Raw genomic sequence first — 20,928 nt, 5'->3', positions numbered from 1 at the left:
CTAAAAATATGGTTCTGGTATCCCATTAAAAGGGCGTCCCAGGTGACGCTAATGGTAAAGAACCCTTCTGCCAATGCAGGAGACGTAAGAGTTTGATCCCTGGGGAGGGAAGATCCCCTGGAGGAGGGCAAGGCAACCCACTCCAGTGCTCTTGCCTGAAGAATCCCAGGGACAGAGAGGCTTGGCAGGCTAGAGACCATAGGGTCACACAGAGTCGGACACGACTGAAGTGACTTAGCAGGCACGCATGAATCCCATTAAAAGCAAGTTAAGAATTCTTAATCTAAAACTGAATTTGAATGTGTGATGTTAAGATGATGCTAAGTCCCTTGGACAGCAAAGAAATCAAACCAGTCAATCCTAGAGGAAATCAACCCTGAACATTCACTGGAAGGACTGATGCTGAAACTGAAGCCCCAATACTTTGGCCACCTGATTTGAAGAGCCGACCCATTAGAAAAGACCCTGATGCTGGGAAAGATTGAAGGCAGGAGAAGGGGACGACACAGGACGAGATGGTTGGATGGCATCACCGACTCAATGGAAATGAGTCTGAGCAAGCTTGGGGAGATGGTGAAGGACAGGGAAGCCTGGTGTGCTACAGTCCATGGTCGCAAAGAATCAGACACGACTGAGCAAATGAACAAGAAAGGTGTACCAACACAATGAATGGGGTCAAAGGTGTAGAGCTGAGGATAGCCAAGACCAAGGCTCAGTGATCGAAAATGCACTGCGGAGAGTGGAAAAGTCAGTCACCTTTTAAAAAGCTTCTTACAATCACCAATGATCCAACATTTCTCCTGTTAATCAGGTCAGCATTATTCCCATTTCAGAGACAAAGAGGCTGGGAAGGGTGCTGAGTGACTTGTTCAGGGCTCAGAGCCCAATGACAAGCACTGCCTTGCGAGCAGGTCTGAGTCCCATTCCTGGCTTCTATCAGCAATCACCCCTGCCCCTAGACACCTGCAAGAATCTTTACATCAGAGACCAACCTCACAGTTATTATGCAACACCAAAGCACAGTTTCTGAAAACAAGATGGACAAATTATTCTCACACATTTTTAAAATATTTTCTACCAAAACTATCCAGAGATCCTTCAAATCTAACAGTTACAGGAACTATTTTTAATAAAAACAAAACCAACCAATATGAGTGCTAGTTTCATTTTTGTTATAAGGGTACTGCTCCCCACTCCCAGCCCTGGTGCTCTATTACTACCACGGTTTCCTTTTTTTTTTTTTTTTAGTTTCTATTTTTTAAAAAATTCAGATTTAATCTTACTGACATGTCAGTTACAAGTAAAAAAAAGTGAAATATACATAAACATATTCAGTGGGAGTAGGAAACAAGACAGTGTAAAGTGTAAAGGGAAAGAAGAAGAGAAAGAATCATAATCCAGTGTTATTTCTTGGTAATAGCCTCAGTCTTTTATGCCAAAACTGCACATCCAGAATTCTAAAGCAAGGATAACCTAGCAGACATGCTTGTGGAGCTATGTCCTCTGGGAAGGCATTCTCGCTGAGGTCATGGTTTCCATCCTGGTACACACCAGTTAACTCTGTTCTGTTTTACAGCCAGACAGTACAAGGTAAATATCTTTCAGAAGTCTGTACATATACACCACTAGATTTAAGTTATAATATATATCCTTTATCTAAGTCTCCATAACTTAAATTGCCTATTATCATGGAGTGGGGGAGAGGATTCAAAGCACAGTTCTGTGGACATGGAGCAACAAGAGCAACTGAATCAACCATAACCAGACATGAGATGCTTAAAAATGGTTTGTTCTTTAGAACTCGTCTTAAAACAGAGATTCTCACTGTAGGATCTATGGATTTGCTCTGTGTAAGCAAAACAGGCATGTATGTTCATTTTTAGAGTAGGAAGGTGCATGGCTACCACTAGATTTCTAAAGGGGTCCAGATACAAAACAAAGCCATGAACAAATGTATGTAATTATCTTGGCGGAAAAAAAAACAAACCTGTAAACTACTGGAGAGGGTGCTATTTTATTACCGTACATGATTTTTAGCCAAAGTTTTCTTTTAGAGGTTTGATTCCAAATACTCTGATCTAAAACTATGCCCATTCTTTGCACATGTATTATCTTTGGTAAATATTACATCTTCAGGCTACTTTCTTCCACCCAAAAAATTGTTCTCAGAGAATGAAAATACATTTTAAGTACCAAAGTTAAGAACAACTGGAAAGTGAAATTCTTTTTAAGCATAATAAGAATGCATGTATGAATGCACACAGGCATGTATGAATGCACACACGCATGTATGAATGCACGCACGCATGTATGAGTGCATGTATGAATGCACACACGCATGTATGAGTGCATGCACACATGTATGAGTGCACGTATGAATGCACAAGGCATGTATGAATGCGCACACACATGTATGAGTGCATGTATGAATGCACGCACACATGTATGAGTGCATGCATGAACGCACCTCAGGACCAAACTCAAATGACCTTTGTACTGCAGTTTCTACCATGTGCACTACCTCCTTTAACACAAGCAAATCAACTTTCTCCCCGAAGCTGACTAAATACGTGCATGTGGTTAAAGCCAAAGATTTTCTCATCATAAAGAAATATTTCTCATCTTGTTTAACTCATGCCTTCTCTTGTTAAATATAACTTTTAAACCTCCTTTACTGTGATCTGAAATTCTGAATAAATTACCAAATACTAAAACCAAATCAAAACTATGATAATTTTTCTCTTCAAAAACTTATTTTACACATCAATCCCATGGTATACATATGATGATGAGCTTTGTGTCAGCTTGCTAGGCACAAGCTTCAAGAGGAGTGTGTGAGAGGTCACTTTCAGCGTCGTGTCTGCTATGTAGCTTGTTCTAAAGTGACACATGTTCCCTGGGGATTCTCACTGCGGGTTGAAGGAGGAAAGATGTACATGCCTTTCCCCATGAGATTCATGGATGTGTAGGGTTCTACCACAGTGGCTAAAACTTCATTTCACTTTCAGAACTTTCTCCCAGTACTTGCAGTTAAAAATAGTACAGGTCATGTTGGCCAGGATATTTTTATCTGGAAAATACGGACTAGAAATAGCATAGTAAGCATAGAAAGGAGAGTTGACCACAATAGGATGAAAATGCTCATAGACTTCCAAAAAGTCTTACTGTAGTTAGATGACATGGAAAGAGGGGCAGTGGAGGAGAAAGGTACTGGTTGAGGGCAATTTACTGAGTGTTAACATATGAATAATAAATAACAAGAACAATGAAAGGTTTTCCGTCTCGTGTAAGACAGAAGAGTATAAAACAGTTCCTTGTCCTTAGAACTTTCTGGAGAAGATACTTCAGGAATACAAGATATATAAAGTTTTTGAGAAAAGCGAATCACTGGAGGTTCAGAATTGAGGGAGATATGGGGATGGGGAATGGGACTTAAGCTAGATGTAAAAGGATGTAGAATTGTGGGAGCATAAACCAGTCAAAGAACTCACAGATGTAATGAGGAGTGAGAAGGAAAGCAAAAAGGCAGAAAATAGTTGTTTGCACCAATATATCAGGAATTATTTTTGATATTTTATGGTCATTCTTCCTCAATTTTCTACAGTGGCTTTACTTCCAACAGCAGGTTTAAATGAAGATGTTCTGTTCCTAATTTTATTCTGAAGTTTAATTTAAACTTATCCTTGTCTGTCACGTTGAACCATCCAATTTTCTCCAATGTTTCCCTAAATTTCAGAATCCGTGTAATTCTTTTCACGTGGATTTGTATCTACAAGCCATCTTGAGTGAGCACAGCCCTACTCGTAGACAGCACCAGAAGTGCCTCAAGATGTCCTGCAGGGATCCCACAGCAGCCCCAGGGCGGGCGCGTGGAGCGCGCGGTGCGAAGACGCCAGAAAGCCTCTGCAAAAGGAAGGATGGCACTGGGAGGTCAGCAGCAGGAGCAGTGAGCACGGCCAGCTCGAAGGAATGTGGAAAAGTAGAGCATGGAACTTTTTTCTTCTGGCTTTGGCTGCGAAATAAGTGTCAACAATTTCTGCTATAAATGGAAGCTTAAAAAGTGGGGCAGGAGGAGAAACGCAAGAGAGTCAGAGCAAGATAAAACAGCAATTATTTCCTTCCAATTGCTCAAGGCAAAACCTGGAAGCGTTCTCAACTCCTTCCTTTCTCTCATTCCTCTATCTAATCCATCAACAAATCTCACTGACTCTACTTTCAAAATAAACCCAGAATTCAACGAATTCTCTGCAGCTCTGCAGCTACTACCCTAAGGTAAGCCACCGCCTATAAAGCCAAGGCTGTTCCAAGAGCTTCCTTCCCGGTTCCCCTGCTTCCACCCTTGCCGCCTCCCGTGCACTCTCACACAGCAGCCCCCAAGACCTTCCAGAACACACTCTCCAGGGGCCTCCCACAGCACCCAGGACAGAACCCAGGGCTCTCGCCAGGGCTTACGGTCGAAATACCCCATGAGATGACCCTGTTTCCCGGCCCCTGTTCGCTGACCACGTCTGTCATGCTCTCAGTCTCTCCCTCCGCTGCGACCGCAGTGACCTTCTCCTCACTGTTTTCTCAACACACCGAGCACGTTCCACGTCAGGGGCACTGTTCTGGCTATTTAATGCCTTTACTTGGAATGTTCTTCTCCCACGTTTCCCTAGAACCCAGCCCTTCACCTCATTCGAGTCTTTTGTAAATACATTATTTAACCAATCCTATGTAAAAGAATACCCTCCTTGACCATCACTCTGTCAATTTTTTGTCTTAATATTTACCATCTAACATATCATGTACTTACTTATACATCTCTTTATTAACTCACTCTCCCCACCCCACACCTCAAGTGGAATTTACGCTCCATGAGATTAGGGGCATTTTTGTTCCCGTTGTTCAGGTACTCCTAGCCCTGAGGATAGCTCCTGTACATAGAAAGTACTCACTTCATATTATTTGGTGAATCAACAAGCAAATAAAAGATTATAAAAACAGGACTCAGAGAATATGAGAAGAAGGAGCCAAGAGTACATGTATTTTGCTTTGGAAAAGAAACTAGATTTGGGACACCAACTAAAGAAAACGGAAAATCCAAACCTAAGAAAATTTTATAGTGATTTCTATGAGCAAACAGACAGAGGGTACGGATACAATCCAAGCTCTTCAGAAATACAACTGTGGGGCTTCCCTAGGAGTCTAGTGGTTAAGAATCGACCTGCCAATGCAGGGGACACAGGTTCAATTCCTGATCTGGGAAGATCCCACATGCTGCGGAGCAACGAAGCCTTTGCACCACTACTGAGCACACTCTCCAGAGCCGTGTGTGCTCACTGCCCCGTGCGTGCGCTCACTGCCCCGTGCGCGCGCTCACTGCCCCGTGTGTGCGCACTGCCCCGTGTGCGCGCTCACTGCCCCGTGTGCGCTCACTGCCCGTGTGCTCACTGCCCCGTGCGCGCGCTCACTGCCCCGTGTGTGCACTGCCCCGTGTCTGCTCACTGCCCCGTGTCTGCTCACTGCCCCATGTGTGCACTCACTGCCCCGTGTGTGCACTGCCTCGTGTGCTCACTGCCCCGTGTCTGCTCACTGCTCCACAAGAGAAACCATCAGTGAGAAGCCCATGCACCACAACTAAGAAGAGCCCCTGCTCATCACAGCTAGAGAAAGCCGGGGGGCAAGAACAAAGGCCCAGCACAGCCAAAAAGAAATAAGGACATTTTTTTCTTTTTTTTATAAAGAAATAAAACTCTGACTTGGTTCTGAAAAAATGTGATAATTGAAATACAAAACATTCCAATAAAGAAGGCAGAACAATTCAGAGTTTGGATTAAGAAATATGGTATGAAACAAACCATTGTAAGAGAAGACTTCGGTTAATCATTTGTCAGTTTTTTTTTTTTTTTTAATTGTTTCTTTGTTTTGTTTTTTAGACTGGAAAGTCTTTAGCTGGAACAGAAAGAGTCAAAGACAAGCTATAAATATGGTTCAATATGATCTGAGGGCCATCTTGTAGTCACAAACAGTGTTTTCAAGTGCAGAAACAAGGGCAAAGTGGAAAGGGAGGTAGAACACAAATATAGCATTAAAGTGCATCTATGAAACACTGTCCAGGAATGTGTGCAAATGAAAGGCAGACTGAAACAGTGGGTGTTGCTTTAAAAGCCTGAAGAGAAAAATTAAATAAAAACAACTAAGCTGATACCATCAATCCAAAGGCATACTGGGAAGGCTCAGGCTTCAGAAAACATGCTAGAAGATGAACAAAGACAGATTTCATGCCTGATAGGGGAAAAGGGGGAAAGGAAAGCAGAGAATGAACACATAAATCAGAAACAGAGCAGGAAGACAGTTCCAACTAAGGAAGTAAGAGACAGCAGGCCTGCTTCATGGAAAATGGCTTTAACAGCAGAGCAAAAACAAAAGGTGAATAAAGAACACCTAGGGTAGCCAGGGAGGAATTAGAGAGAGGAGGAAAATTTTAACTAGAATATCAGATAAGCCAAACAAACTGCAGAGTGATGGGAATAAAAGGGAGAAGGAAGTCATAAATGTTCAAGCATAGCCTCAAAAATGGCACACAACACGCCAAAATTAGTTAAGTGGGAAGAGTTAACTTCTATAGGAGACGCGGCATCAGGTTGCAGATATACGAATGAAGTAAGTCAAAAGTCAGTGTTGTCACTCACCAGCCCTCTGACCTTGAACAAGTCACTTAACCTCTCTGGGACTTATTTCTTCTCTTTAAAAAAAAAGTGTGTGTGTGTGTGTGTGTAGGGGGAAGTAAAAAATGGGTGATCATTCTTACTCTTTTTTTCCTCCAGCTTATTAAAGAGGGAAAGACAAAAAAAAGAAAAAAGAGGGAAAGACAAGAAAAGCACAGAACTCTTTTAAAGAAAGAAATCAGAAAATTTTAAATGAGAAAAGTTAACGACAGTTTTGCATAGTGCTTCACAATTTAAAAAGTGCTTTTACACGCATGATTATACACACTCCTCACAGGAAGCCTGAGAGACAGAAAAGGCAGGCATCACTTAACACCACTTTCCAAATGGAGTAACTGAGGCTCAGAAAGATTAAGCCACTGTCTCAAGGACACAGAAACACTGGGAGATCCAGGATCCACCCCAGGTCTCATCACAGCACCAGGTCCACCATCCTTCTGAGTTCAGACAGCCTCCTCCTGTGTGCCTAAGGTGTTTCAGGACACTTCTGACGCTTGTTAGATAGGAAATAAAGGAAGAGTTATACACATTTAAATAACAATCTGTCAATTTAAAATAAAACTCCTTTAGAATTAAAGAAACTACCCCATATATGAACTAATTCACCATACAAAATGTATTTTCTACAAAGTTGAACTTGTCTGTCACAATCTACAAAGACTATTCTTTCAGGGTCTTCCCTGGTGGCTCAGTGGTAAAGAATCTGCCTGCTGATGCAGGAGACCTTGATCCCTGACCCAGGAGGACATCACATGCCTCGGAGCAACTGAGCCCATGTGCCACAGCTACTAGGTCTATGCTCTAGAGCCAGGAGTCCAACTACTGAGCCTGAAGCCAGTGCACCCAGAGCATGTGCTCTGCAACAAGAGAAGCCCCCGCAATGAGAAGCTGGGGTATCACAACTAGAGAGTAGCCCCCGCTCGCCGCAGCGAGAAGAGACTGCACAGCAATGAAGATCTAGCACAGCCAGAAATAAATAACTAAAATTTCAAAAAAGACTACTCTTTCAGTCCACCTGCATCTCTTTTAAAACAACAAAATACTATGCAAAACTGTTATTACTTAAGTTGTAATGTTTTCAGCCTTTCTGAATACAGAATAATTGACTTTGAACTTGAACTATGATATAGCTATTAAAACATTAAACAAGCTGCTTCAACTTGTACATCCTGGGAGCCAAGAGTATAGAGAAAATGGCAGAAGTGAATTGAGAGACAGTTTTGTTTGGTTTTCTTTGTAGCATCTAAGAGGACTGACACCACATCTCTGTGGTAGTGATGATAAAGGATCAGGTCTTTCCTTATCCGGTTCTTTGCTCTAAAAGCCATAATCAGCTAGAGCTGCCCAATTAACTGTGGGACTGGTGAAAAATCTCAGGAATACAATCTGCTGCTTATTGGTCTTATTTTATTACTCCTTAGAGTAAGCTTTAGACAAAACTCGAAAACTACGTATATGATCCTAGCAGTTTTATTTTTAAGGCAAATGCTTTCCTTCAGAGTGGTTAAGAAGCTCCTACTGAACAGTCCCTTACTTCCCCAGGACCTGCGTTCCTCTGTATTCTTCCTCTACCCCTCTTCCGCTATTCTTACTCTAAGTTAAAGCACCTATGATTTTCCACACAACGTTACTCTTCACATCAGCAGGCCATGATTCCCTCCTCTTGGACACCACGGCAAGCCTTCTTGACGGAAGAAAGGGTGTGAAAAAGCATAAACGATTAAAGGGCAGTTTAAGAGCAGAAAGGAAGAAAATCCCAAAAAAGGACCAGACAAAGTGGAAACTGGAGCTCAGTGACCACAATCACGTTCCTGTTTTTCTTCTTCATGCTCCTCTATTTTTTTCATCCTTCCCTTACAGTTCCTCTTTTAAAGTAGCTGGACAAACAGTGGCCAGAGAAGCATACCGGAAGCAGAAACTTGGGAGAAGTTGAAAAAAATACCAAATGAGCCACAGCCAATTATAAATTATACATCATCTCATTAGCAGGTCCTGACATATACAAAGACCATACAGAACAGATACTGTAAATGAAGAACATCAAATCTTGGTCAGAAAACCTGAATTTAAGTCCTGGTATGCTGCAGGATTAGAAGGAAATGGCAACCCTCTCCAGTATTCCTGCCTGAAGAATCCCGTGGACAGAGGAGCCTGGCCAGCTGTGGTCCACGGGGTCACAGAGTCAGACACGACTGAGAGTCTCACTCACACACACGTGCTGCAGGATTTCCAACAAGTGACCTAACTTTTCTGAGGCTCGCTTTTTTAATCTATAACTAGGTAGAACACACCAACAACCTAACTATTTTACAGAGTTGCTGTGAAAATCTGAGAAAAATACCACATGTTCAAGGCAAGTACCTTTCAGAGTCACCATAATGTTGTAAAGGATAATGAAATACTTAACTGAAGACCCTTTCTTGCAATCACGTTGTTGTTATTCAGTCTGAATATATAGCACCCATATCATGCCTCTCTTAAGAGTTATACTGAACAGACTTCCCTGGTGGTACAGTGGTTAAAAATCTGCCTGCCAATGCAGGGGATGCAGGTTCGATCCCTGGTCTGGAAAAATTCCACATGCCATGGGGCAACTAAGCCCGTGGGCCACAACTGCTGAAGCCCACGCACCCCAGAGGCTGTACTCTGCAACAAGAGAATTCATAGCAGTGAAAACTAGACAGTAGCCCCAGCTCGGCACAACCAGAGAAAGCCCGCAGAGCAACGAAGACTCAGCACAGCCAAAAATGAATTTTTTTTAAAAAGAGAGATATACTGAAATAAGCATGATGAGGCAGATAAATTTAACTGGCTTTTTAGTCACTACCTGAAATAAACACTGTATAGTCACCTAATAAAACTGTTTATATAGTCCTAACATAACTACAATTATTCACATACACGGCTAATGCTCTCACAAAATATGTATATCAAATTTTAGTTCCAATAGTGTGCTAAGCAACCTATATCTTCTCATTTAATATCCTCCCCATATCCAGTATGGTAGAAAAAGCACCAGGCTTGAAGTCTGAATGACCTAAGTGTGAATCCCAGCTACGTTATCCTAAGTGGTAGGTCTTCTCCAACTAGGAGCTAAAACATCCTCAAACATAAAGGAAGAATAATACTACCTACTTCACAGAATTAAAATTACTGTGACCATGTCTGTATTGAGCCTAATCTGGTAACAGCACACTGAGTTTGTTCATTATATGGTGGCTGGTCATTTGACTGCCTTCCCATTCCTGAAAGCAAGCATCTTCAATTTCTTTTAGGAATGCTTAAAATCACACAAACAAGATTACCGAAATCTCTCTCATCCAAAAAGTACAATGAAAGGCAGTCCCTGAGACTATTCACAGATCCTGAAACTGTGTCCCTAAAATTAAGGTAAGCAAGCATAAGATCAAATCTCAAGAGTTTAAAATCCATCCTTCCTTCACATGATCTGTGTAGTCAGGTGATTGAAAACCTCAATGGCCCTTCAGCCACAGGCACTCCTGAGGAAGGGGGTGGCTATTTTCTAACAGCCTCCCCATTAGGAGACACTTTTGTAAGAGCTGGGCTGACTGCTATCCCTTCCCTGAGAAGGACAGTTAAAAACAGGAAGATCGGAGAGAAGAGGATTTAGCTTAATTTGGAAAGCTAAATTAACTAAGGAAAGCAGATCAAGGAAGATTTAGGACACTATCTTTTTCATGACTTCACCTTAAGCTTGTGTCCCAACTACATACATACTTTGGTCAGTTTTGTACTGTTATATCAAAATGCCTTCAAGCTTTTCCTGCTCTAGAGTTCATGACTATATTCAGATTTGGTTCATAATAAAGTTGAAACACATACATGCATATAAATGAAAATTTCATTAAAGACCAAAGGTGAGGTTTAATCAGGCCCCTTTTTCCTTCCAGCTTAAAGTTAAGTAAGCGTTCAACTTTTTTTTTGAGACTATATTAAGACATGTGCCTTCATCCAGTAAGGAAGCAGCAGTTCATAAATTCGACTTTACATTGTATTTTCTCACCAAATTCTCATGTTTAGAACTTTCCTTATTGCCTATGCTCAGCCTTGAGTCACACATAACGACTGTCAAAACAGACGATGTGACACACACAAAAGAACTACTGGGAAGAGTCAGTGTCTGTATAAACACCCACGTGTGATGACCTCTTTAAACAATCTCCTCAAACTCACAATATCAGACAGAGATGGATGGTGGAAGAAAGTGGAGTAGAGTGGCCGGGAGTGGAACTGGATACAAAGAAAAGACAGACTAAGATCTGGGGAGTCAAATGGAAACAGAGTACAAAGAAGGAAAGAGTTTATCATTTACTGCACTGAGGGGGTAAGAGGGATTAGACCAGGTAGGAATGAAAGAAACTGTTAGGGGAAAATCTACAACTGTAAAGAGAAAACAAAGAGATTTCATCAAATTGAGACGTTAGAGCCCTCCCTCCTGCTCCAATTCCGTATTTTTTTCCAGGAAGCTAAACAGTTCTTTTTCAAGAGAGGGATTATACTAACAAAAGCAAATAAAGGAAACCTATGCTAAAAATGTAACCTACCTACACAGAGAGGTCTGAAAACGGAAATACTTCTTCTCCTGTTTAGTAATGGGTTTCAAAACAGTAGGGACAGGGAGATGGATGCGAGCTCTAAGAGGGGGAGGGGAGAAGTAAAGCTCTTCCTGAATGCAAGGAGTCTTTGGCCTACATGCTTATTTTAGATGTACCTTTTCTTGGTCAGTTGGCAGATTCTTAACTAAACACACAACCCTGGACTGTGTAAGCCAGAGTCTGATGAGTGGTTCAAAGCGCATGGGGACTTTAAGAGCCGATGCAAACACCAGCCCGAGGTAGAACCCAGCACTTGCTCTGGGTTGCACCCCGATAATCCCCATCGCGCGGCTGCAACTCCAGCGACGTTTGAAGCGACTAAAACAGTGTACACAAAACAGCAGCGTTCAAGGGGAGCCTAAGTTTAGCCAGAAGACCATGCAATTAGACAAAGTGCGTGCACCGGGAGTAGGTGGATGATATCCGTTTTCTCCACGGGTTGCTGCACAAGAAGGAAATCCCTTTCACACACAGCAACCGCGCTGCTCGCCCCGCGCCCACCCCTAGCACACACTTACTTTCGTCCGGCCATTGATTTTGTAGTTGCCCAGCTTCCCGTTACAGTGGCGGATCAGGTCGTCCATGTTGTTCATGAGCAGCCCGATGGTTTCGCAGCCGGGCTCCTTGCCCTCGATCCAGGTGATCTTATCGCCTCGGATGTCCTTGGACGAGTCGCTCTTCTGGCTGACCAGCTGCCCGTCCGTGAACTTGCCCGTGTCGTGCAGGGCGCGCACCTCGTCGCCGATCTGCTGGCCGGTCTCCTTGCCCAGGAAGTCGTCCACCACGCAGATGCCGTGCTTGTTCATGCAGGGCACGATGTACTCCAGCGCCAGCTTCAGTGCCGGCATCGGCTTCGTCTGCCCGTTGGGCCGCAGGCCGCCGTGGCTCAGCCCCTCGCCCGGCGCGTTACTCGGCGGGTACAGGTTCGCCTTCTCCTGGTACAGCGACGGGCGGGCCAGCAGCTCCTCCTTCGCGGACTCCGCCTCAGCGGCCGCCGCTACCCGACCCTGAACGCCGGGGGCCGCGCGGGGCGGGGACGCGGCCGCCGCGGGGTCGGCCGTGGGCTTGGCCTTCGCCTTCGCCTTGGCCGCGTCTCCGGAGGCCCGCGGGCCCGCGGCCTCGACGGCTCGGTCCCGGCGCGGCGCCGCCTTCCTGGCCTCCCTGACTCCGGCGGCCCTGGGCGGCGGCGCGCGGCCCGGCTGCTGCGCTTGGCCCGTGCCGGGGGCAGGAACGTTCTCGCCGACCTGGCACACGAGCTTGTGCTTCTTCCAGTCCTGCCGCTGGTGCTCCTTGCTGCAGTAGAAGGAGCTGCGGCAGCGGCTACAGCGCAGCAGGTTCTCCATCTTCCCGCACAGCTCGCAGTACTGCCGGTCTCGCTCGCTCGGGCTCGGCCCGCCGGGCCCGCCGCTGTCATTGGCCATGGCGGCGGCGGTGGAGGCGGCGGCCGAGCAGGAGGGGTGGCGGCCGGACGGCCTAGCCTGGGGCCGGGGAGCGGGCGGAGCGGCAGGGGCCGTCACTGCGCCATGCGCCCGCCGCCCCTCGCCTCAGGAGACCGGCGCCCCGCGCCCTCGGCCCGGCCGCGTCCTCGTCCTTCGGTCGCGCCGCGCAGCGCCGGCCGCCGCCTCAGCGCCTCATCACCGCCGCGGGCTGAGGGAGCGCGGCCTGCGCGGCGGACGGCGCCCTCCGCTCGGGCACGCGGGCCCGGCGCGCGAGACCCGCCGCCTTGGCCGCCGCCGCCTCAGCGTTCCGGGCGGCCGGGCCCGGCCCGCGGAGCAGCGCAGGGCGTGCGGGCGCCACTCGCTCTGCGCGCTCTGCACGTACACCACGGCCCCGCGGCGACCCGGGCGGGCGGCGCGCGAGGCGGGGGGCGGGGCAGGCCGAGGGGAGGGCCGAGGGGGCGGCCGCCGCGCGTTCGCGCCTGGGCCGGGGCGGCGCCGGGGCCGCCTCCGCGCTCCCGCACTCGGCCAGCCGCGCCTCCGAGCCGGCTCCGGCGCCCCCCGCCCCCGCCGACCCCGCCCCGAGCGGGCCGGGGACGCAGAGGGGCAGGCCCGCGAGCCGCGGAAGGGTGGGGGCCGCGCCGCCGCAGCGGGACCCGCGCCCCGCACGGTGCCTACACCTGCTGGGCAGAGCGCGGCCGCCGAGTCGCCGCGGAGCTGGGCGGCCTTAATATGGCTGCTGTTTGTGTGGGACCAACTGGGTGTGTTCCAGGCGCGCTCCAGACTAGGTTGCAAGGTGGCTGTTGCCATCGTCGCCTTGCGTCGGAGGAAACGGAAATTCAGAGAAGTAAAGAAACTTGCCCAAGGTCACGCAGAACTGGAACTGAATCCAGGAATCAGATTCTGCAAGATTCCAAGGCTCCTTTTTCCATTACACGAAAACAAGGTGTATTGTATTTCAAGAAGGCCTGAAATAGTTAAAAGCAAAAATAAGTATTGTGTGGTGTCAACCCAAGCCCCTGTGCCCATTTTGAGCCAACTTTAAACGTACTGAAGTGTGATTTTTTTGAAAAAAAAAAAAACAAACCATTTTTAAGCCCTGTGAAATCTTGCCGAGTTTAAAACCTCGTCAAAAAATGTTTGGCTACCTAGTTAATTAAGGTAATCAATGCTCACTTTTAGGACTTCCCTGGTGGCTCAGATGGTAAAGCGTCTGCCAACAATGTGGGACACCCGGGTTCAATCCCTGGGTCTGGAAGATCCTCTGGAGAAGGAAATGGCAACCCACTCCAGTACTTTTGCCTGGAAAATCCCGTGGACGGAGGAGCGTGGTGGACTACAGTTCATGGGGTCGCAAAGAGTCGGACATGACTGAGCGACTTCACTTCAATGCTCACTTCAGTGTCCACATTCAGGCACTTAAGCTCAAAACTGCTGCAACGACTCCTGAAAAGTGGATGGGGGCGGGGGCAGGAGGGGTGGCAAATAAGCGTTACTACATTTACGACTTCTTAAACAAAAATATCTGTTATTAAAATATGTGCTATGCTGATGAATACAATTCTTTCTTTTATAGAACATAAAAACCTTACCAGAAATAAGCCAAGGGTGTTTCTTTCTGCCTGTCATTTATTTTTAGAATAAAAAGGGCTGTGATTTAGATTTTTAGTGTTTTTTGAGCACATGCTAATGTGGGAAATGCTGTGTTAGACTTGTGTATCATTTGAATAGCCTGCTGGTAACTTCAGCAATCCTTGAAGTTAACAGCACAAGAGCTGAAATGTGTGAGGTTAAAAGCAGAAGACTATAAGGAATTATTCACTTTATAGAATATTTTTAGAAAAACTGGTCTGAATCCAAAAACTCTTGATAAACTACACAGAACTTAAAACTGTCATTAAATTCTGCCATATAAGTAAACAGTATATTGGGGATCCAATCTGGTGAAAGAGGACAGTAATTCCAATTAGCTTGACCTTTGTAATACTCAAGTAAGTATTTTGTCCACAGCTTCAATTTCCAAACCAAACTAAAAATCCAACTCTGTAAAAAAATCAAGACTTGGATCTATCTCAGATGTATATCCAACTTTTCCCAGAGCTTTATTAAATAAAGTGTCATTGTTTCATATATTACTAATTAGACTGTTTAACACTGTATTGAGCTTCCCTAGTGGCTCAGGTGGTAAAGAATCTGCATGTAATGCAGGAGACCCAGGTTCGATCCCTGGGTCAGGAAGGGCCCCTGGAGAAGGGAATGGCTACCGACTTCAGTGTTCTTGTCTGGAGACTTCCATGGACAGAGGAACCTGGCAGTGTACTAGGAGCATGCTGCCTACGAGCCTGTCAAGTGTCACACCAGTGAAATAGTCACTCTATGTACACTCAGGAGGTATATGGTTCAATGCAGGGGGCAGAAATGTAAACAAATAATGACAACCTGGAGTTCAGAGTAAATGCCCTAAGACAGAGAACCGGGTAGGGTGGGATAGGAAGAAAGAAAAAGGAATTGCTCAGATGGTAAAGAATTTGCCTGCAATATGAGAAACCTGGGTTTGATCCCTAGGTGGGAAAGATCCCCTGAAGGAGGGCATGTCAACCCACTCCAGTATTCTTGCCTGGGGAATCCTATGGACAGAGGAGCCTGGTAGGCTACAGTCCATGGGGTCGCAAAGAGCCTGAGAGGACTGCGACTAAGCAGAGCCCTGCCCATTGCACTAATCAAGATTTCAAATAGATTACTTTAGGAAGTCTTAAAAATGGCTTTTAAAATTTAGCTTTTAAAACATTTTGATGTATGTGAATTATAAAAATAAAATGTAATTTCAATACAAGTGAAATCTAAAACTTCTTTGACTTACTTTTACATAGTAATGATAACTGATTCTTAACTATTCTCACATTTACTAAGATACAGTTATTCTACAAAGACTTTGATTCTTCTAAATTTAATTTTTTGTAGATATTAAAAGTAGTCCAGCTATATCTTTGAAACTTCCTATTTAGGTCTATGGCATTCAAAGAAGTGTATTTACATCTCTGTATGCTTTTTTTTTTTCCATATTTTTCACTGATATCTACTTAATAGCTGTCCATATCAAAACCTTTATTAGCTTTCATTTTGTTCCAATTAAGTATACAAAATCACAAACTAAGCATGTATATGCTGAAGATACTTAGTCAAATGTGACACTTTCAATGCTTCCATGAGTAGAACGAATATAAAATGTTTCAAATACTTAACGAAGATCACTGATTTCAGAGTTTTCACTTATTCAGGTTTAATAATCTGTAAACTTATTCCAAATTAGTGAAGTTTCACCAAACCATCTGCTGACCATGCAATAGCCAGTGAATGACCAGTTCACCAAGGAGATCCTAGAACTCCTAACAATGTAGCTGTTGTCATTTATTCAAATATTATAGAGAAGATCTACACTGCCATGCAGGAATTTATCTTATAAACCCTATAGAGGGTACTTTGTGCCAAAATCTCTGTTTTAAGCATTTTACAAATATTAACTCATTTAATCTTTATAATCACGAGGTGAGGACTATTCTTATGTCCATTTATAGAAAATGAAAGGAGTAGCACTAGGAGTGTTACCTAATACTTCAGGGAGAACAAAAGCTTGTGTCTCCCCAAGCCAGGAATTAGTACAACTCATTCCCTTCCCCCAGATCTAATCAAAATCAACTGTTCTAAAAATCAAAGAAAGAATTAAAAAAGTAGAACTGCTGTCATCACCATATCAGACCAACTTGGACCAAAGCTCACTGTCCACCTCTTTGGTTTTCCTGTGTTCTTCTGGCAATGTTTACTGAAACTATACAGCAGTAACCTCTATGAACTGACAAGAGCCTTCCGAAAAAAAACTAAAAGGCAGAGCTGAGGTTAAATGCAAAGGACAGAGTTAAATGAGGAAATGAATTTAAAGTGACTGTTGACTCTTGAGGAAAACCCAGGGAACAGGCTTTATCTTGAAGGGACTAGTCCTATTTCTCCTTTAAAAATGTTTAAAATGCACAAGAGTGTCTTTTCTGCTCAAGAAATCAAACATCTGATTGTTAACTAATGACCTCTTGTTTTCCCATCTGTGACAATCTTGTTTTAATAGGTTACAGAGAGCAGAAAAATCACAAGTATAATATAGGCATCCCACCAAGATAAACAGGAAAGTGATGTTTGAGTTCTGGGAAAAGCAACTAAAAATTTGAGCCATTTTCTAACTATAGTATCGGGACACACACAAGGAGGTGTTGTTGGAAAACAGCACCTGCTCTTCCCTGTACTGGGGGTTCTGCCAGGGGCACACATGAGCCATGTGCTTTCCCACGTAGTTGAACCAGCTTTACTGTTCACTGAACTTGTTTCCTTATGAAAATAAAATATTTAGATAGCCTTTCTGTATGTGCAGGACAATTTATCTATCACCCACTTTATCAGCTAATGGTTTAAAACTTACCCACTAATCCAGTTAATAATCAACCATCTCAAGAAATATAATGTGAAACTTTACAACCATTGCTCATTATAATAATTTATAATTCGCCTGCAATGCGGGAGACCTGAGTTCAATCCCTGGGTTGGGGAGATCTCCCAGAGAAGGGAAGGACTACCAACTCCAGTATTCTGGCCTGGAGAATTCCAAAGGGAGTCACAAAGAGTTCGACACAACTGAGTGAATTTCACTTTCATTCACTTACTTATTTACACAATATGAGTAAATATATTGGGTTAATGTAGTTACACTGTGAGTTGTGTTTTTTGCTCTTAACAAACATTACCTTAATGTTTAACCAACTTTTAATGTAGTCCCAATCAGTAACTTACACCATCCCAGGTTAAAAACAGCTCCATTTTTTCTGTAACATTTTTTGTGGAAAAATGTAAACATACAACAAAACAGAGTTAATAGTATAATCAACCTCAGTCCTAATTAGGTCAATCATTATCAACTTCAACAATTACCAACATTTTTATACTCTTGTGGTCCCCCTATCTTGCCTTTTATTTTGGGGAAAGGGCTGCACCGTGTGGCTTGGGAGATCTTGTTTCCCTGACCAGGGGTTGAACTCAGGCCCATGGTGGTGAAAGTGTGGAGTCCTAACCACTGGACTGCCAGGGAATTCTCTCCATTTTACCTTCTTATTTAAATTTATTTTTTTGAGTTATAATTGATATATAACAATTGTATTCATTTTAGGTGTACAATATAATGATTTAATATGTGTATATTTTGTGAAACAATTACCACAGTGAGTTTAGCTAACAGTCATCATCTCACACAACTACAATTTTTTTTTCTTGTGGTGAAAGCTTTTAAGATCTACTCTCTTACCAACTTTTAAACCTGCAATACAGTATTGTTAGCTATAGACACTATTCTGTACATTAGAGCTTCAAGACTTACTTATGTGTAACTGAAAATTTACAGCTTTGGGCCATTTCACCTACCCTCTACCCACTGCCTCTGGCAACCACTAATCTTTTCTTGGTATCTGAGTCAGATTTTTATTTTAGTTTTTTAGAAATCACATATAAGTGGAATCATACCGTATTTGTCCTTCTGTCTGACATTTCACTCAGGATAATGCCCTTGCGTCAGTGTTATTGCAAAAGGCAAAATATACTTTATTTTTATGGATGAATAATATTCACATATGTATATTTATAGCTATACATCACATTTTCTTTATCATTTATCTATCAATCGTCATCTATCAATGGTTATCTATCAATGAATCTGTATCTTGGTAATTTTATGTAATGTTGCTATGAACATGAAGGTGCAGATATCTTTTCTAGTTAGTGTTTTCATTTTCTTCAGATAAATACCCAGAGTGTAATTGCCAGATCATTTGTAAATTCTACTTTTATTTTTTAGAGGAACCTCCATACAGTTTTTCACAGTGGCTGCACCAACTTATATCCCCATGAAAAGTACACAGAAGGTTCTCTTTTTATTATCCTCGCCAACACGCATTTCTTTTCTCTGATAACAGCCATTCTAACAGATGTTAGATGATATCTCGTGGTGCTTTTGATTTACATTTCCCTGATGATCAGTGATGTTGGGCACCTTTTCAAATACCTCTGACCAACTGTATGTCTTCTTTGGGAAAATGGCTATTCAGACCCTCTGCCCACTTTTTAATTGAATTGTTTGTTCTTTTTCTGTAATATATATAGTATATCAGATACATGATTGGCAAATATTTTCTCCCATTCTATAGAATGGCTTTTTATTTTGTCGATGGTTTCTTCTGCTGTACAGATATTTTTAGTCTGATGCAGTCCCATGTGTTACTTTGATTTCGTTGCCTTTGTTTTTGGTGTTAAATCCAAAAATTCACTGCCAAGACAAATGTCAGAGAACACCCCCCTGCCATATTTTCTTCTGAGAGTTTTATGGCTTCAGGTATTACATTCAAGTTTTTAATCCATTTTGCGCTGATTTTTGGTGTGGTGTAAGATAGGGGTCCTGTTTCATTCTTATGTATGTGACTGTCTAATTTTCCCAACACAATTCATTGAAGAGACTATCTTCTCCCCATTATATATTCTTGATTCCTTTGTCATAAATTAACTGACCATATATGTGGGTTTATTTCTAGGCTCTCTGTTCTATTTCTTTGACCTATGTGTCTGTTTTTATGCTAATACCATATGTTTGTGTGTATGTTTCATCTTTTATATACATTTTCCCTGGTCCCGTCTCTTTGTCAGGAGATGTTCTTATTTAAACATGCTTGACAGTCCTACCCACATCAAATGGGAGGTCCAGTTCCTTGCCTAGGGGTCTGCAAATCTCTGAGCAGGAGCAAAAAGATGGGGGAGGTTGGGAAGGGGGAGCACAGTTTTCATTCTTACGGCTATCCCTAATACTGAATTTCTGCTCCCATAAATCTAAAGAACTCTTTTCCCTGTTCTCTTTCTTCCTCTCTGAAAACACCCTCAGTTCAAAACTCAGCTCTTTTTAAAGCTCTTTTTCTTCTGTTCCTCCTCAGGAGTCTTTTCACATTGTTTTGGCTACTCCATTTTAGGGTACCCTTCACACTAAACTCTGCAGGAAACTGAATTTTCTCATTATATAGCTTAATCCCTGGGCTCTGGGCTGGCCTTCAGATATCAGGCTGCTCACTAACATTATCTCTAAGGCAGTATACTCAGAGACTTTCTCTTGAGTATCCCAGAACTGGATAAATTTGAAATTTCACCCTCTCATATGGAAGAAAATGATGTGGGATTTATATTTCTACTCATATGGTATTTACACACTCTTCCTCCACCTTCAGGAGGGAAAAGTAGTATTTTAAGTTTTAAATAAGAATATTTTCCTCCATTACATTCCTTCTTATTAATATTTAGTCATTATTTTATTTTACTAAAATATTTTCTCACTCAGCTCATTATTTTTTCTAATTACTCTTTATTATATCATACCATTTTCCCACAGCTGGCTGATCCCTTCTCTCTTCTGCAAATCTAATTCCTACTCATTCAACAAAGATCATCTGAAATTGCATTTCTCTCACAAAATGTGTGTATACAAAAGCTTGTGTAAACAAACACCCCACTAATGTCAATGTAGTTTTTTTATAATTCACAAAGGACTTACACATACAAATTCTCATTTGATGCTCTCGATGTTGTTAGGACTTTCATTTTACATAACAGAAAATTCAATCTTTGGGCAACTGAACAACTAACCCAAGGATATACAGTTAAATTGACTACAGTTTTGCATTTCAGGGAAAAGATCTGTTTTCCTTTTATCTTTTGACCTCCTTCACTCAAGGTCTGTTTGTTTTTTGGTTATTGGTGTTTTTTTTGTTGATGGTGGTGGTGTTTACTATAGCTTTGCAATATAGTTTGAAATCAGAAAGTGTGACATCTCCAACTTTGTTCTTTCACAGGATTACTTTGGTTATTCAGGGTCTTTTGTGGTTCCACACAAATTTTAGATTTGTTTCTTTCTTTTTCTATGGAAGTCTCCTGTGGGGTCACCGCTCCTTTCTCCTGGGTCCTGGTGGACACAGGATTTTGTTTGTGCCTTCCAAGAGTCTCTGTTTCCCCAGTCCTGTGGAAGTTCTGTAGTCAAATCCCACCGATATTCAAAGTCAGATTCCCAGGGGCTTCCCAGTCCCTTTGTCAGATATCCAG

At 43.1% G+C, this 20,928-nt stretch overlaps 2 protein-coding genes across 2 annotated transcripts in view; one reads left to right on the top strand and one right to left on the bottom strand.

Moving 5' to 3' along the window:
• EGLN1 (egl-9 family hypoxia inducible factor 1) overlaps window positions 1-13,133 on the bottom strand; it is a 59,005-nt gene extending 45,872 nt beyond the window's left edge. Inside the window, exon 1 of the mRNA XM_043477143.1 lies at window positions 11,845-13,133. Within this exon, the coding sequence (XP_043333078.1) occupies window positions 11,845-12,747 (903 nt within the window). The 5' untranslated portion in view covers window positions 12,748-13,133. The remainder of the gene's footprint in view (window positions 1-11,844) is intronic.
• LOC122446830 (transcription initiation factor TFIID subunit 4-like) overlaps window positions 1-13,615 on the top strand; it is a 34,930-nt gene extending 21,315 nt beyond the window's left edge. The window contains exons 2-3 of the mRNA XM_043477307.1: window positions 11,870-12,987; window positions 13,026-13,615. Of these exons, the coding sequence (XP_043333242.1) occupies window positions 11,870-12,987; window positions 13,026-13,493 (1,586 nt within the window). The 3' untranslated portion in view covers window positions 13,494-13,615. The remainder of the gene's footprint in view (window positions 1-11,869; window positions 12,988-13,025) is intronic.
• Window positions 13,616-20,928: the final 7,313 nt, after the last annotated feature.

Source organism: Cervus canadensis, chromosome 8 (assembly GCF_019320065.1).
Source record: "Cervus canadensis isolate Bull #8, Minnesota chromosome 8, ASM1932006v1, whole genome shotgun sequence".
In the NCBI taxonomy this organism is placed as follows: Eukaryota; Metazoa; Chordata; class Mammalia; order Artiodactyla; family Cervidae; genus Cervus; species Cervus canadensis.
This window is presented reverse-complemented; position numbering and strand designations above follow the sequence as displayed.